This window comes from Symphalangus syndactylus, chromosome 20 (genome assembly GCF_028878055.3).
Source record: "Symphalangus syndactylus isolate Jambi chromosome 20, NHGRI_mSymSyn1-v2.1_pri, whole genome shotgun sequence".
NCBI lineage: Eukaryota > Metazoa > Chordata > Mammalia > Primates > Hylobatidae > Symphalangus > Symphalangus syndactylus.
The window spans coordinates 42,430,072-42,448,234 of NC_072442.2; the positions used below are offsets into that span (position 1 = coordinate 42,430,072).

Here is an 18,163-nt window from a genome sequence, read left to right on the forward strand (position 1 = left end):
TTTTTTTTTTAAATGCAGTGTTTAAACTTTGAAGAGTACTGGAAAATGTTCAACTTAAGAGAGCCAATGGCTGGATAAATGAGGGAGCAGGAGGGATGGAAGAAGGCAATTATATCCGACAGTGCATAAAGAAGAAAAAAAAAGTCACACAGTACAAACCAGCTTTAAAGAAATATGTTTATTTAAAACTTACACTGAGACAATTAGTAGCTTTAACAGAGAACAAGATAGCTTCAGGAACATAAAACAAGCTATTTTACAATGTCATGTCTCAAGGTGTTCTAAATACTACATCTCCTCTGACTTAAGGGGAGATAGTGAAGATTGTATTTTCAGTAGAGTAGGGACCTGGATACTACTAGCCCAAAAAACTTACTGCATCAACTCAAACTAAATGTTTATTTTACAAATAACTCAACGAGCCCAAGCACACGGATCATAAAATCTTCAAACACCTAGCAAGCACTACTTTTCACGAGTGCATTATGCAGGAGGACTAAGTTAACAAGTGCTCTGCAATCTGTGCTTCAATGTAAGACATTCGTAGTGATGGTCACTGAGTAAGACAAAAAGCCCTACAAATGTAATAAACAAACAGCAGTGATTTTGCTATCTAATTAAATTATTTGAAGCAAAATGACTACTAGGTTATATTACTGCTATTATATTACATCACTCAACTATGAGCTGTTCTGTTTCCAATGACCAGAACATACGGTATAATAACAAAAACAAAAAATGGACTATTCTCAAGAAAGTAATAAACTGGAGCGATCAACTGTGCCAAAATGTTTGAGAGACTGAATTGTTTCTCAAATATTGTACAGTTAAAGCACCCTCTGCTGTAGACAGAGTACTTGGTTTACAGTAATGTACAACACTTTCAAAGACATGAAATGTGGCCAGTATACTATATTTAAACTTAATTTGAGAAAAGTATCAAAAAAGAAGTCCCTTTAGTTATGCTTGATTAGACCAAATAACTAAAATATACAAATCAACTCTCCTGTCTACATACAGTATAGTGTTGACATTAGAATTACAAAGCAGAAAGTGAAATATTTTAAACATACCACATGCTACACTAGTCAAGAGGTAAGGAGGAAAAGTGAGCCCTAGAAACTGCCTTACCAGCAGCCTGACGGGTTTAAAAAACACAAAAGCACATAAATCTTCCATAAACGCTATCTTTCCAGCTTCAAACCTCTGTTCTATATTAAAAAGGTATATTTAAATTTTTTGGTCCCAGAAATACTATATAAAACCAGGTGATCAAAACAAAACTTATGTCATGAATTTTAAGAGTTTTTAGCAAAAAAGTTGTTTTTGAACTGGCACAGCAAAAGCAAAGTTGAACATCATGATACACAAGACTAATCATGCAAACAACTGTAAGTGGGATGTGTTACTTAAACACTAAGCTCATGACTGACATTCTCAATATATACCACTGATTTTTTTAAGCCATGGTGGGGTATAGTTCAAGGATACCCATTCTAAGATATAAGTAGCCTCACTCAAAGTTATATATACTATTACTTTTTGGTATAATGACCTCCTCTCTTTTCTACAAACAAAAGCAAAAGCAACAAAACAAAGGTTTGCTTGAATACACATTAAGCTGTCTTTCTAAAGTCATGTTTTTAACTGCATACATTACCAAAAACAGTATTTTAAGTTTTCTCATCAAAAAGGAAATTTCTTTCCCAAGAAGCTATTTTAGGCCTGATCCTTGTAATTAGAACCTTTCCAAATACTCTGGGAAGTTATTTCCAGTTTAGAATTTCAGAATGTCAGCCTTGAACAGATTTAAGCAAATCTGGTTTTTTCCTTATTAACAAGTTAGTTAGGATATTTCAGAAACACAAGTTATTGATGTGAAATTACACATGTGAATTCAAATATACAAATTAGAAAATCAGGAAAACCTGCACACATCATCATGCAATGAAGGACTTACCCCTTCTTTTCAGCCATGGCCTAGGCTGCCTGCTAAGTTAAAAAACAACAGTTTCAATCAAGGTTTTAAAACCAGATTATGCCTAAATCTTATGAGTTATAATTTCTGTCACGTCATGTGAAAAAAACACAACCCCACAAATGACTTGGTAATGATTATCTCAGAAGACAACTCTGAGAACAAAAAACAAAAAACACATCACACCCTCCCCGTGAAAAACGATTATCGTAGTGAGACACTAAATTATTTAAACACAATCAAGAAAACGAAGTTTGCTAGCATAGTCTACTGGAGAGAAATGAGAACTTCATTTAGTGAGCTTCATTTAATGATTCTGTCTTACTTGCATAGATCTCTCACAACTAAGAATTAGTGCTTCTCAGAATCCAAACGGCTTTTATTAAAATAACTACAAAGAAATAGAAATTGAGAAAAAGGTAGTAGTGGGATAGGATAATATATCCTTATATGTAGAAATAGACTTGCAGTTTCTCACGCCCACTCCAATCGAAATTAAATGGATTTAAAGTTGATTTTCAACATATTTATTAAGAACTTTTCACCTAGGCAGGGATACTAATTTAAAAATTTCAAGTTCTTAGTATAGAGCCCCAGACCTACAACTATTAGTCTTGCAGCAAATAGCCAAAATTTCTGGTTGTGCTTTTCTCTTTTGGTATTTGATCACTAACAAGATTAACTATAATGGACTAGGGGAAAAAAAAATCACTGCACTGGGAATTTGACTTCTAGAATGGTATGCCAAAATGTCTAAGAAGGTAAAGACAGTCCTTAAGAAACAGGATAAATCACTGGACAGGTGGCTCTTTGGGAGGTCAAGGTGGGAGGATTGCTTGAGGAAAGGAGCTTGAGACCAGCCTGGCCAATAAGGTGAGACCTCATATCTTAAAAAACCAAAACAACAACAAAAACAAGAAAACCACATTGTAAACTGTTAGGAATCCTTTATACTAACTGAGCATTAAGAGTAAATTTGAGGGCCGGGCATGGTGGCTCATACCTGTAATCCCAGCGCTTTGGGAGGCTGAGGTGGGCGGATCACGAGGTCAGGAGTTCGAGACCAGCCTAACCAACATGATGAAACCCCATCTCTATTAAAAATAGAAAAATTAGCTGGGCGTGGTGGCACACACCTGCAATCCCAGCTACTCAGGAGGCTGAGGCAGGAGAATTGCATGAACCTGGGAGGTGGAGGGTGCAGTGAGCTGAGACTGCGCAACTGCACTCCAGCCAGGGCGACAAAGCGTGACTGTTTCAAAAAAAAAAAGTTAATTTGAGGCTGGGCGTGGTGGCTCACACCTAATCCTAGCACCTTGAGAGGCTGACACGGGTGGATCTCCTGAGCCCAGGAGTTGGAGACCAGCCTGGGCAACATGGAGAAACCCCGCCTCTACCAAAAATACAAAAAAAAAAATTAGCTGGGCGTGGTGGCGCGTGCCTGTAGTCCCAGCTACTCAGTAGGCTGAAGTGGCAGGATGGCTTGCATCCGGGAGGTGGAGGTTGTAGTGAGCCGAGAGCGTACCACTGCACCCCAACCTGGGTGACAAACTGAGACCCCATCCCCTGACCCCCCCAAAAAAAAGGTCAATTTGAGTGCTAACTTTTATAAAGCTCAGGAGACAGAATTCGAACAATGCATAAGATTAAAGATAGCTTCAGTGATCTTTTTAATTTTTATTTGAGACACCGTCTCTCTGTCACCCAGGGCAGAGTGGCATGATCACGGCTCATTTCAGCCTCAACCTCCCCAGGCTCTGGTGATCCTCCCACCTTGGCCTCAAGCAGGAAGGACTACAGGCACGTGCCAGCTACCACACTCAGCTAATTTGTGTACTTTTTGTAGAGACAGGGTCTTGCTATGTTTCCCAGGCTGGTCTTGAACTCTTGGGCTCAAAATCTGCCCACCTCAGCCTCCTCCAAAGTGCTGGGATTACAGTCATGAGCCACCGTGCCCAGCCCATAAACCTTTAAAAGCCAAAATTATGTACCCAAATTTGGTATCCTAGGATCAGGCAAAGTTTAAAAGTGTAGGGCAACTGGATAAAATATAACAATCAGAAATAATAAGGCTTCTCTTTAGCAACATTTCTCTAAATTGTGACTTCCTTCCCATTTTGGAAAAAAACAGTTTCTTGTAGAAAAGAATAATGGACTGGGCGCGGTGGCTCATGCCTGTAATCCCAGCACTTTGGGAGGCTGAGGCGGGCGGATCACCTGAGGTCAGGAGTTCAAGACCAGCCTGGCCAACATGGTGAAACCCTGTCTCTACTAAAAGCACAAAAATTAGCCAGGCATGATGGCGGGTACCTGTAATCCCAGCTACTCGGGATGCTGAGGCAAGAGAATCACTCGAACCTGGCAGGCAGAGGTTGCAGTGAGCCGAGATTGCACCACTGCACTCCAGCCTGGGCAACAAGAGCAAAAAAAAAAAAAAAAAGAAAAGGAATAATGAAGATTCTATATAATATGCATTAGAGCAAAAATTAAAGTGGAAGGCATTGAGTGTCGATTGTCATAGGCATTATTTACACTCATTAACATATCCTCAAATAATCCTGCAACTCCTGAAAAAAATGTTGAAAAAATTTTAAATGCCTTTTATTTCTCAGTCTACACTAATACTTTTCTTCTTAGAGAAACAAAGTTCACACATGTAACTTGCTCTGTATTTAGTCAATTAGCTAAAGATCTATACTTTTGCCAACTACCCTCACCTCAGATTGAAGGCTTAAAGTCTATAAACAGCTGCTAATGAAAAATATTCAAAAAATGCATGAGCCAATAAAAAATTTCTCATCAGTCACATCTTCTAGGAAAGAAAGTGGCATTTCTAGATAAACATAAGAAAATATAAATGCGAACATTCTCAAATTATCTTGCTGAAATATTGAGTGTTTTCATCCAAATTTCGGTCTGACTATTGCACATGCCTCCTGCAGATGAGGGCTCAATGCAGAAGTCAGATCTTGCCAAAATCAATCATTTAATAAAAAATGAAAAAGAATATCAAAGTAAATGTGCAAATAAAATTGGTGCTTAAAGCATGTTCAAAACATAAGTCCCCAAGATAAAGGAGTTATAACTCGTTGGCAGGAAAACAGCTAAGCAACTACACCTGATTTTTCCACTTGTCCTTAATAAGATCTTATGTAGCTAGCACAAACAAACCAAAGACAAAAATTGCAAGCTAACAAAATGACCATGTATTGAACTGAGTCTCCCATTCTTTAGTTTTTAACTCTATTTCCTTTATATGGGGTAATAATCAGTTCATGTAGAAAGTAAGTTATCGACATACTTTTTCAAGTAACAGCCTGGATATCTTCAGCTTCACGAAATGGTTTAACAGTTTTAATCGGCATGCTTGAGAGAACCTAGCATTCAATCTGAGAGCTTGGCACTCGCCTCATGTTCAGGGCGTGACGATGTATCTCTTGCATCTGTCTGATGCGGTCCTTCTGCCACATCAGGTTTTGAGGCATAGGGTATCTCTGTGTGCCATGCAAGTACCGGTATGGGATCCTCACGTGACAAGCAGTGGCTCTACAACGAGGTTGTGGCATAGGAGGAAGAAGCATCCACCTCTTCCTCTCCGCACAATATCGGTAGGCTTCTTTCCGATACTGTTTATCAATATCATCACTGTTTTTCCAGCCTCCTATAATAAAGACATCATCTTTGTAATAGCAAATGGCTGCTCCTTCGATGCTTAGGACTTCTGGAGGCAAGCTTTCAAGGATCTCATCAGACACTTGGCTGGCAATTTTTCTTACTGCCTCTTCGTTTTCTAAACAATAACTCTTGGGACAACATGATGCTGTCTGATAAAAGTTTGAATTGACCACAGACATTTGGAAAAAGCAGTAATTGTCAATAAGCGGCAAAGATTCCACATCTTGCCACTGTCGAGTCTCTGTATCATAGCAAGTAATTACAGCCTTTAATCCATCTTCAGTGTCCCGGTCTACAGGAGTGCGGGCGGCAATGTATACAAACCGGTCTTCAATGGCTAGTGCTTTGACATCTCGAAGAATCTTTGGTGCCGATTCCAAGTTGTGCCATTTATCAAGCTCAGGATTATAAACAGTCACATCTTTAAAACCAGGACTAAAGTTGCCATGTCCTCCAATGCTATAGAGCTTCCCTTTGACTTCTGTTAGTCCAAAAGAATGCTTTCTTGTCATCAGACTACAAACATGTTCCCATGTATTCAAATTTGGGTTATACCTTTCTACAGTTTTAGCAAACCCTGGCTCCATTGATCCAGCAACATACACGTAGGATTCTGTTACTGCAACAGCATGTCCATCGAGGTGATTATGAATATGTGGCAGATTTACCCATCTGTCCTCATCAACAAAATATCCCACACATTCACTTAAATAGTCCCCTCCTTCTGACACACCTCCAATAACCATGATCACATCCATGTTTTGCCCATAACGAGGCAATAGTGAGACATGAGAAGTGGGGTGCTGGCATGTGCCAGATTGTATATTCTCAGCTCTCAGAGCATGTCTCTCCACTGCGTCAGCGACCAACTTGACACAAACTTCATTATTGGCTACCAGCCTCTCTGGTTTGACATGTCGAGTAAGGTAGGTAGGTTTCATCTGGGACAACCTGAGCAATTTAAAAAGTTCTTCAAAGTATCTCTCTCTCTCTTCAGCATTTCTCTGAACCCATTTCAAAACGGTTTCAAAGAGAACCTCTTCAGAATCAACCGTAATTTCCAAATCTGAAAGCCAGTCTCTAATGAGATGGAAAGGTAACGTATAAAATTCTTCATCCTGAATCACTTTGTGGAAATTTCTCCGTATCATATCAGCAGCCTTCAGAGCAAGTTGGCTCAGGGTGTACATGTGTGCTAAGCTATGAATTGCCACACAATTTGAGAGATGAAGTTTTTTCTTGAGAAATTCTCCACAAAATTCTTTTAAACGAATGAGTAGGAACCTAAAATCAAGAAAAAGAGAAAAGATTAATTTTAAGAATGTGCATATTTTATGTGGTTACTTTTTTCTTTTTTTTGAGACAGGGTCCCACTCTGCCACCCAGGCTGGAGTGCAGTGGCGTGATCTCAGCTCACTGCAACCTCTACCTCCTGTGTTCCAGCGATTCTCCTGCCTCAGCTTCCTAAGTAGTTGGGGCATGCTACCACGTCCAGCTAATTTTTGTATTCTTAGTAGAGACAGGGTTTCACCATATTGGCTAGGCTGGTCTAAAACTCCTGACCTCAAAGTGATCTGCCCACCTCGGCCTCCCAAAGTGCTGGGATTACAGGTGTGAGCTGCTGTGCCCGGCCTACATTTTTTTTTTTTTTTTTTGAGACAGAGTCTCACTTTATCGGCCAGGCTGGTGTGCAGTGGCACAATCTTGGCTCATGGCAACCTCCATCTCCCAGGCTCATGCAATTCTCTTGCCTCAGCCTCCCGAGTAGCTGGGATTACAGGCGTGTGCCACCACGCCCGGCTAATTTTTGTATTTTTAGTAGAGACAGGGTTTCACCATATTGGCCAGGCTGGTCTCGAACTCTTGACCTCGAAGTGATCCACCTGCCTCGGCCTCCCGAAGTGCTGGGATTACAGGTGTGAGCTGCCATGCCCGGCCTACACTATCTCAAAAAAAAAAAAAAAAAAACCCCAAAAAACAGAGTCTCACTTTATCTGCTAGGCTGGTGTGCAGTGGCACAATCTTGGCTCACGGCGACCCCCTTCTCCCAGGCTCATACAATTCTCCTGCCTCAGCCTCCCGAGTAGCTGGGATTACAGGCGTGTGCCACCACACCCAGCTAATTTTTGTATTTTTAGTAGAGACGGGGTTTCACCATGTTGGCCAGGCTGGTCTCGAACTCCTGATCTCAAGCGTCCACCCACCTCGGCCTCTCAAAGTGCAGAGATTATAGGCGTGGGCCACCGTGCCTGGCCATGGCCTACATTAAAAAAAATTATTATTTTTTTGTAGAGCCGGGGTCTCACTATATTGTCTACACTGGTCTTGAACTCCTTGCTTTAAGCAATCCTCCTGCCTCTGCTTCCCAAAGTGTTTGGGATTACAGGTGTGAGCCACCACACCCAGCCTATGGTCACATTTTGAGAGCATCTAAATTATACATATTGAAATAGTTAGATTAATCTCACTTTATACACAAAATCTGAAAAAAACAAAACAAAAAACCACCACCAAAGTAGAAAATATTGTGCTGGCAAAGTATGTTTAAAAGCACATATAGGCTGGGCATGGGGGCTCACACCTATAATCCCAGCACTTTGGGAAGCTGAGGGTTGCTTGAGCCAGGAGTTCAAGACCAGCCTCGGAAACATGGCAAAACCAAGTCTCTTTAAAAAAAGGCACATGGCTGGGCGCAGTGGCTCACACCTGTAATCCCAGCACTTTGGGAGGCTGAGGCAGGCAGATCACTTGAAGGCAGGAGTTTGAGACCAGGCTGGCCATCAACATGGCGAAACCCTGTCTCTAATAAAAATACAAAAATTAGCTGGGCATGGTGGTGGGCACCTGTAATCCTAGCTACTCAGGAGACGGGGGCAGGAGAATCACTTGAATCTGGGAGGCAGAGGTTGTAGGGAGCTGAGATTGCACCACTGCACTCCAGGTTGGGTGACAGAGTGAGATTCTGTCTCAAAAAAAATAAAAATAAAAATAAAAAGCACATATAGAGCTGGGCGGGGAGATGCATGCCTGTAGTCTCAACTACTCAGGAGGCTTAGGCAAGAGGATTGGCTGAGGTCAGGAGTTCAAGGCTGCAGTAAGCTATAATCGTGCCTGTGAATAGCCACTGCACTCCAGCCAGGGCTACATAGCAAGACTGTCTCTTTAAAAAAAAGCGTGTATAGGCCGGGCGCAGTGGCTCACGCCTGTAATCCCAGCACGCTGGGAGGCCAAGGCGGGTGGCTCATGAGGTCAGGAGTTCGAAAGCAGCCTGGCCAACATGGTGAAACCTCGTCTCTACTAAAAATACAAAAAAATTAGCCGGGCGTGGTGGCGGGCAACTGTAATCCCAGCTACTCCAGAGGCTGAGGCAGGAGAATGGCTTGAACCCGGGAGGCAGCGGTTGCAGTGAGCCGGGATCGAGCCACTGTACTCCAGCCTAGGCAACACAGCAAGACTCTGTCTCAAGAAAAAAAAAAAGCATATATAAAAATCTTATTTATATATACAATATAAAGTATTATTTATATTATATAGTTTAATTACCTATCATATATGTGAAATACATACATATATACACACATATACATATATAAAAACACAAAATAGAGTTTTTTTTTTTTTTGAGACGGAGTCTCGCTCTCTCACCCAGGCTGGAGTGCAGTGGTGCGATCTCGGCTGGCTGCAAACTCCGCCTCCTGGGTTCACGCCATTCTCCTGCCTCAGCCTCTCCAAGTAGCTGGGACTACAGGTGCCCGCCACCACGCCCGGCTAATTTTTTGTATTTTTAGTAGAGACAGGGTTTCACCGTGGTCTCGATCTGCTGACCTGGTGATCCGCCCACCTCGGCCTCCCAAAGTGCTGGGATTACAAGTATGAGCCACCGCGCCCGGCCCAAAATAGAGTTTTTATTTTAAGAGACAGGGTTTTGGTATGTTGCAGTGGCTATTCACAGGTGAGATCACAGTGCGCTACAGCCCCAAACTCCTGGGCTCAAGCAATCCTTCTGCCTCGGCTTCCAGAGTAGCAGGGACTACAGGCACATGCCACTGTGTCTGGCTGGAGGTTTTTTTTCCGTTTTTTTTTTTTTTCTTTGAGACAGTGTTTCACTCTTGTTGCCCAAGCTGGAGTGCAATGGCGTGATCTCGGCTCACTGCAACCTTTGCCTCCTGGGTTCAAGCGATTCTCCTGCCTCAGCTTCCCAAGTAGCTGGGATTACAGGTGCGTGCCACCACATCTGGCTAATTTCTTGTATTTTTAGTAGAAACAGGGTTTCACCATGTTAGCGAGGCTGGTCTCAAACTCCTGACCTCAGGTTACCCACTTGCCTTGCCCTCCCAAAGTGCTGGGATTACAGGCGTGAGCCACCACGCCCGGCCAAACACTTTATTTTCACTTTAATTTGTCCTTGGCAAAGGCAAATCCCTATCCAAACTTCTTTGCCTCCTTTCCTAATTCCTTGCTAGTCACCAGCCTCTTTTTTTTTTTTTTGAGACAGATCAGATTATCACTGTTACCCAGGCTGGAGTGCAGTGGTGCAATCATGGCTCACTGCAGCCTCGACCTCCAGGGCTCAAGTGATTCTCCCACCTTAACTTCCCAAGTTGCTGGGACTACAGGAACATGCCACCAAACCCATATTTTGTTTTTGTTTTTGTTTTTGCCCCCCGAGATGGAGTTTCGCTCTTATTGCCCAGGCTGGTGTGCAATGGCACAATCTTGGCTCACTGTAACCTCTGCCTCCTGGGTTCAAGCGATTCTCCTGCCTCAGCCTCCCGAGTAGCTAGGATTATAGGCAACTGCCACCACGCCCAGCTAACTTTTTGTATTTTTAGTAGAGACAGGGTTTCATCATGTTAGCCAGGCTGGTCTCGAACTCTTGACCTCAGGTGATCCACCCACCTCGGCCACCCAAAGTGCTGGGATTACAGGCATGAGCCACCGTGCCTGGCCACCCAGATAACTTTTTTTTTTTGTAATTTTTTGTAGAGACAAGGTTTTGCCATGTTGGCCAGACTGGTCTCAAACTCCTGAGCTCAAGCAATCTGCCCACTTTAGTGCTGAGATTACAGGTGTGAGCAACCACGCCCAGCCCACCAGCCTCCTCTTAAATGAAACAGCGTCTCAGTGAAGGGACTTTATGGTATAAAGTAACAGCCAGGCAGGAACTTCTTTGGGGGCCTGTTTGGTCAGATATCAGAAGGAACGGCCACCCTTACTCAGATCTAGGCTTTCTGCTAGAGGTTTTATTTCATTTTTAAATTTTTCTCCAGGATCATAGATTCAAGTTGCCCTGAATATATACTCCCTGTGTCAGAGGTTTTAATCTCATCACCAGAGCTTTTTCTTTGGGCAGCCAGAGGGGATGGGGTACTGAGAAGATTTGTCCTTTACTGGGTTCTCATCAAAGCAGGGATGCAAAGCAAACTCAAACATCTGAAGAAGCAGAAAACAAAACAAAAACACAACAAAAAAAAAATGTGTAGGGTTGGGCGCAGTGGCTCAGGCCTATAATCCCAACACTTTGGGAGGCTGAGGTGGGTGGATCACCTGAGGTCAGGAGTTCGAGACCAGCCTGGCCAACATGATGAAACTCCATCTCTACTAAAAATACAAAAAATTAGCTGGGCGTGGTGGCAGGTGCCTATAATCCTAGCTACTCAGGAGGCTGAGGCAGAAGAATCGCTTGAACCCGGGAGGTGGAGGTTGCAGTAAGCCGAGATCGCGCCACTGCACTCCAGCGACAGAATGAGATGCTATCTCAAACAACGACAACAACAACAACAACAACAACAACAACAACAACAACAACAACAATTAGCTGGGCATGGTGGCGAGCATCTGTTATTCCAGCTACTCAGGAGCCTGAGGCACAAGAATTGCCTGAACCTGGGGTCAGAGGTTGCAGTGAGCTGAGATCACGCCACTGCACTCCATCCTGGGCGACACAGTACAAAACATGCGTAGGTTAAAAAAAGAAAGTGATTTGGCATGCAGCTGACTAGATATTGTCTGCTCACCTAAATACATTTAAAGTTTAATTAAAAAAAAAAAACAACATTGTTTCAGACAAATTCATAAATCTGGCAGCAATCAGCCTGAGGACAGCCAATTTGAGACCACTGCTTTAAAAAGACTAAGTCCTCAGAACCAAGAAGAACCTTAAACAAGATTAAGAATCATTTCATCAATTCAAGCCTTTCCCAATTCAGTAACCATTTGTTATTAGTGACTGTGCTTAGTAACTGTCTTAACTATGATATGAAAATCAATAAGGCAGGCTCCCTTCACCCTTTTAAGAGAACATGTCATTTTAGAGATAAAGCAAAGACAAGTAGAGTGGTAAGGGATATAGTGGCTCCCAGACATGTCTGGGTGCCAGTGTCACCTGATTCCCAGGCTGCCCTGGGCTCCTAGTTTTAGCGGGCACGCCAGGTAATTCGGAGACAAATTCCCTTAGGTGTCTGGAAGCAATACTCTATGAAAATAGCTGTCATACACTAGGCATCTGTCATGTGAGGGGCATTGTGCACATCCTATTATTATATTTCTGATCCTTACAAATGCCCAGTGAGGCAGGCATGATCATCAACAGACATATGTATTTAGGGGTTTGGGGGGGGCGGGTCCTGCCTCAGAGCTGATGGGAAGATTAAATGTGATGGCTGCAGGGCACTTTGAACAGTGCCTGACAAAAGCCATTGGCTTAGCTGCTGACAGATGGAGAGGAGTAGTTAAGAGTTTTTAGTAAAATGCCCCGGAGTATCCTCTCCTCTCCTCTAACTCCCCAACAGAGCAGGAACAAATCTGACAAACTCAAGATGATATGACAGAATCAAACATAGCTTCCAGTGAGTGCAATGACCCTTTTCCACTCATTTTCATGCAACAAACCTCTCTCCCTCAGAGCTATGCCCATCCCACTTCACTTTCTCATTGATGACCCAGCCTCTTGAGAAAACAATCAAGCAGGAACTTCATCTTCCCACCACCCAATCCACCAGCAGTTGTACCCTATACTTTGCAGTACAACCGTTCCAATTTTAATATGGATTCTACACTGAATAACCAGAATATTTCACCCCAAAATATACTCATTTGACATATTCAGAGGGGCCGAAAACACAGGAATAGCTTTGAAGAGCTGTCTTTTGTGGGGGCGATTTGCATCTGTAGAGAAAATCTACATTAATGAGGTAAACAGCAAGGAAAACAGGGATGCAAACAGGCTTTCTCTGAGGCCTCGCCTAACTCAGATCGAGGAAAGATGCACTCACAGGAAAAACTAAGGAGGCTAAGGTCTGACACTTTAAAGATCTGACAGAAACTTTTCCCACAGGCTACATCCATTTTTTCTGACAGCTGCTGCCCATGAGGTTTCACCTGCCTAACAGGACAGCCTGTGCTTGCCAAGCTTTCCTCTCCTGGCTCTCCCATAACCTGTCTTGATGCATTCCAAGCCCCTATTCTTTCTTTTTTTTTTTTTTTTTTTTTTTGAGACGGAGTCTTTCTCTCTCCCCCAGGCTGGAGTGCGGTGGCGCGATCTCGGCTCACCGCAACCTCCACCTCCTGGGTTCACGCCATTCTCCTGCCTCAGCCTCCTGAGTAGCTGGGACCACAGGCGCCCGCCAACACGCCCGGCTAATTTTTTTGTATTTTTTAGTAGAGACGGGGTTTCACCGTGTTAGCCAGGATGGTCTCGATCTCCTGACCTCGTGATCCACCCGCCTCGGCTTCCCAAAGTGCTGGGATTACAGGCTTGAGCCACCGCGCCCGGCCCCAAGCCCCTATTCTTTCTATAACCACAGGATGGTATAAAAACTTCAGTCACCCTTAGTTTTCATATTTTGTAAGACTCTCAAGCACAAATATGCCTGTAATAATCTGCTATGCTTTTCTCTGTCCTATATAACCTGTCTTTTATTATAAGAATGTCAGCTGTGGCCGGGTGCGGTGGCTCATGCCTGTAATCCCAGCACTTTGGGAGGCCACAGCGGGTCAGGAGTTCGAGACCAGCCTGGCCAACACAGTGAAACCCCGTCTCTACTAAAAATACAAAAATTAGCCGGGCGTGGTGGCAGATGCCTGTAATCTCAGCTACTTGGGAGGCTGAGGCAGGAGAATCGCTTGAACCTGGGAAACAGAGGTTGCAGTGAGCCGAGATTGCACCATTGCACTCCAGCCTGGGAAACAGAGCTAGACTCTTGTCTCAAAAAAAAAAAAAAAAAAGAATGTCAGCTGTGACCCCTTTATGAGGGAGAGGAAAGGGATCACCCCTCTTCCATCCCGACAGTTCCCTTCTTGGTTGCAAGGACTTTACTCCTGCAATTATTCCCCTGCTCCTGTAACACCAATTACTCATCTTCTACTGAATCATTTTCAGCAGCACACAGACATGCTCTAGTATCTTTTACCTTGGTGGGATTGTCCCCCAAAACATTTACACGTTTCTGATCCTCTTTATAAAGCAAGGCTTAACTAGCTCTTGTCAATGGCATCTCTGACCTGCAACTATCACTTATGGGTTGACAGAGTTGACACGATTGGCTACTCTCTCCTTGATATCCTTTCTTTCTACGTTTCCATAAGATCAATCTCCTCTTTAAGATTCTTTTTTTTTTGAGACCGAGTCTCTCACTCTGTTGCCCAGGCTGGGGTGCAGTGGCGCGATCTCAGCTCACTGCAACCTCCACCTCCCGGGTTCAAGCAATTCTCCTGCCTCAGCCTCCTGAGTAGTTGGGATTACAGGCACCTTCCACCACGCCCTGCTAATTTTTGTATTATTATTATTTTTTTTGAGATGGAGTCTCACTCTATTGCCTAGGCTGGAGTGCAGTAGCACAATCTCAGCTCACTGCAACCTCCGCCTCCTGGGTTCACGCTATTCTCCTGCCTCAGCCTCCCGAGTAGCTGGGACTACAGGCACCCGCCACCACGCCTGGCTAATTTTTTTTTTTTTTTTTTTTGGTATTTTTATAAGAGACTGGGTTTCACCATGTTAGCCAGGATGGTCTCGATCTCCTGACCTCGTGATCCGCCCGCCTCGGCCTCCCAAAGTGCTAGGATTACAGGCGTGAGCCACCGCGCCCGGCCTAATTTTTGTATTTTTAGTAGAGATGGGGTTTCGTCATGTTGGCCAGGCTGGTCAAGTGATCCATCTGCATCGGCCTCCCAAAGTGCTGGGATTACAGGCGTGAGCCACTTCGCCCAGCCGGCTATTTTACATTCTAGAGAACCCCAGGGCTCAGTCTTGCCTACCCTCTCCCCGCTGCCCCTTTTCTATGTATACTCCTTAAGTAATACCATCCAGCGCCAAGGCTTTAGTTACCATTTATACGGTAATTTTCCCCAATCTGTATCTCTAGCTCCCATGCACTTCCCAGAGATCTCCTTAACCAAATCCAAAAACTCCTGATCTTACTCCCAAACCTGCTCTTCTGCAATCTTCCACATCTTAATAATTCCACCCTTCCCATTGCTTGGGTCAAAAAGGTAGCAGTCTTTTCCCTTATACCCCACATCAAATCCATCAGCAAATTCATCTCATCCACCTTCGAAATATATCTGGAACAAGAGCAGTTCTCATCACCTTTCCTTCTCCCTCCTCAATCGAAGCCTCCACCACCACTGCCACAACCTCCTATACTAGTCTCTCTGCGTCTGCCCTTGTTGCCCCCTCCTCCCCAACGCCACATCCTTTGTTCTTTTTTTTTTTTTTTTTTTTTTTTGAGACAGTCTTGCTCTGTCAGCCAGGCTGGAGTGCAGTGGCGCAATCTCAGCTTACTGCAACCTCAGCCTCCTGCCTCCCAGGCTCAAGCGATTCTTGTGTCTCAGTCTCCCCAACAGCTGGGATTACAGGCACGCCACCACGCCTGGCTAATTTTTGTACGTTTAGCAGAGACAGGGGTTTCACCATGTTGGCCAGGCTGGTCTCGAACTCCTGACCTCAAGCATCCACCCACCTCGGCCTCTCAAAGTGCTCAGATTACAGGCGTGGGCCACCGCGCCCGGCCGCCACATCCTTTTTCAACACAGCACTATTCATCAAATCAGACTGCATCATTCCTCTGCCCCAAACCTTCCCATTTCAATCAGAGTAAAAGCTCATGTCCTTCTACAGGCCATCAAGGCCCTACGGGATCTGGATCCATGCCCATCACCACCCTGGGGCTTCTCCTGTTCCTCTCACCCTGCATCCCTTTGATACAGCCACACTGGCTCCCCGCTGTTCTCTAACATACAAGCTCCACCTCAGAGCCTCTGTACCTGTGTCCCCTACCTGACACAGTCTACCTTACCTCCTTCGGTTCTTAGCAAAACGTCTTCTTCATAGGGCATTCTCTATCCACCCAATTTGAAAAACACTTCCTCTCCCTCAGCACTTTCTATGTACTCCCCCCATGCTTTATTTTTCATCAGTGATAACAATCATCCAGCAGGCTATACATTTTACCTATTTACCGTCCATCTACCAACCTAAGTGCGATAAGGAAAAGGACTTTTGCCTGTTTTGATCACTGCTGAAACCCTAGCACCTTAGAATCCCGCATCTGAGCTGATGCGCAGTAGGCGCTCAATAGGCATTTTTGTTAACGTATCTGTAAGACGATAATTGCCAAAATAAACGCCTCTCCATCTCTATAAACGGTATTACCTGCCTTCTAACCAGTCTCTGGAGCATTCCTGCTCCCTACAATCCGTTTACCACAGTGGCAGAATAATATTAAAATATTTAAATCAGATAATTTCTTTACCCAGCTTCCTATCACACTTAGTGAAATCCGAACTCCTTATTCCAGCGCATCTCACGCATCCTTCTCCCCTTCATCCACTAGATCCAGCCTCACTGGACTGTATTTTAATTCTCTTCTCTAAGCCAAACTGGATCCTGCCTGAGGGCCTTTGCGCTGTCTGCAATATTCATTCCCCATCTTTGCACGGTCAGTTATTTTTTGACATTCAGAGATCGATCTAAACTTCACCTCCTCAGAAATCTTTATTCAATCCCTAGCCTTTCACTCCTTTTGAACGTCAGCACAACAGTTACCACATACTGACTTTCCTTTTCATCACTTTTGTCCCACCACCTAGTATCTGAGCTCCTTGGGCGCGGGGCGCCCCCGCCGGACCTGATGGTACATCCTCCTCGCCCACCGCGGTGGCTGCCCCCCAGCAGGCGCGCAGCGAGTGTGAAACCAATGCGTTCACTCAGGACTCGCGAGCTGCCGTGGCAGGCACTGCCCTCCCCTCCGCCGGCGAGCATCTCCCCCTCTCCGCGCCCGCCGCCCTCCGCGCTCCCGCCTCCCTCGCCTACCTGTCGGCCAACTCCAGCACCTCGTGCACGCTGCCCGTGCTAACGCGGATGCGCCCGGTGTACATGTACTCGATAACGGCTTCCACCGTGTCGGGTTCGGGCCCCGGCTCGGAGCTCCACTTGCGCATCTCCACCCGTCCCGAGCGGGACTCGGAAAACTGGCCCGAGAGCAGGGGCGTGAAGTACTCGGTGGCGGCAGCCAGTACCGAGCGGTGGGCCCGGAACTCGCGGCCTCCAGCCCCGCCGAAGCACAGGGTAATGTCGCAGAAGAGGCCCTGGCGCCGCTGCTCGTTCTGCCGCCAGGACAGCTCTGAGCAGTGAGAGCTGCACTCGAAATCCTCGGCTTCTGGGCCCGGATCGCCCCCGCTCGCCTCCATTGCAGAGATCCCCGGCCCAGGCCCGAAGTCCACCGTGCCGCTGCCTCGGACCTCGGCGGCCAGTCCTGCCGAGCCGGCGGCGGCCGTCTCCATGCTCTCCATCTCCAGTACCTGAAGAGATGCAGCCGCGGCCGCCGCCGCCGCCGCCGCCACTGCCGCAGCCGCCATCTTGACGCCGCTGCGCCCGGCCTCCGCAGCCTCGGAACGATGCGGCCGTTTGGTGCGACAGAGAGGGATTCTGGGATTAAATACTGCGCGCGGGGCGGGGCCAGGTCGCCCGCCCGCCGCGCTTGCGCCGCCTCGCCTCCAGCAGCCCTGCCAGCCTTGGTGAGGTCCGGCAGTAACAGTCGACCAGTCCAGACGACTTCGCCCCAGGCCTACCCCCAGGACGTCGGTGCGAGGATGGCTCGCTCCCTTTCCTTAGGGGGTAGCATGCTTTCTGCAGTCATTTTGTCGAGTAAAAGCCACCTTAGACTATACCTGTTGTTAAAGCCTTGAGTGGCAATACAGGATTTTTATAAGATCTAGCCCCAGCTAAGTGGATGAGGGATGAATGAGTTACTTGTTATCCGTTTTTTTTGGCTTTTTGAGACGGAGTCTTGCTCTGTCGCCCAGGCTAGAGTGCAGTGGTGCGCTCTCGGCTCACCGCAAGCTCCGCCGCCCGGGTTCAAGCGATTCTCGTGCCTCAGCTTCCCGAGTAGCTGGGAATACAGGCGCCCGCCACCACTCCAGGCTATTTTTTTTTTTTTTTTTTTTTTGAGACGGAGTCTCGCTCTGTAGCCCAGGCTGGAGTGCAGTGGCGCGGTCTCGGCTCACTGCAAC

The 18,163-nt window shown here is 45.6% G+C and overlaps 2 protein-coding genes across 3 annotated transcripts in view; one reads left to right on the top strand and one right to left on the bottom strand.

Moving 5' to 3' along the window:
* The window catches only part of KLHL10 (kelch like family member 10), a 14,515-nt gene extending 12,098 nt beyond the window's left edge, over positions 1-2,417 (top strand). Inside the window, exon 6 of the mRNA XM_055255756.2 lies at positions 19-2,417. Within this exon, the coding sequence (XP_055111731.1) occupies positions 19-78 (60 nt within the window). The 3' untranslated portion in view covers positions 79-2,417. The remainder of the gene's footprint in view (positions 1-18) is intronic.
* KLHL11 (kelch like family member 11) lies at positions 164-17,575 on the bottom strand. 2 transcript variants are annotated; one of them, XR_008653003.2, is made up of 3 exons: positions 16,965-17,575; positions 5,280-6,937; positions 164-1,992 (listed from the first exon to the last, which is right to left on the bottom strand). XR_008653003.2 is itself a non-coding variant. In XM_055255753.2 (2 exons), exons 1-2 carry the CDS (start codon positions 17,507-17,509, stop codon positions 5,356-5,358), a joined length of 2,127 nt encoding a protein of 708 aa, XP_055111728.1. In that variant the 5' UTR covers positions 17,510-17,575; the 3' UTR covers positions 164-5,355. The 2 variants fall into 2 exon arrangements, 1 of the variants encoding a protein (XP_055111728.1); XM_055255753.2 differs by having other exon boundaries at positions 164-6,937.
* Positions 17,576-18,163: the final 588 nt, after the last annotated feature.

What these genes read in the sequence shown, in the direction of transcription:
- KLHL11 (XM_055255753.2), bottom strand. Translation starts at nt 17,509, where the DNA reads ATGGCGGCTGCGGCAGTGGCGGCGGCGGCGGCGGCGGCCGCGGCTGCA. An exon ending in GTGCTGGAGTTGGCCGACAG is followed by an intron (nt 6,938 to 16,964) that starts GTAGGCGAGGGA and finishes TCTTGATTTTAG; the next exon opens with GTTCCTACTCATTCGTTTAA.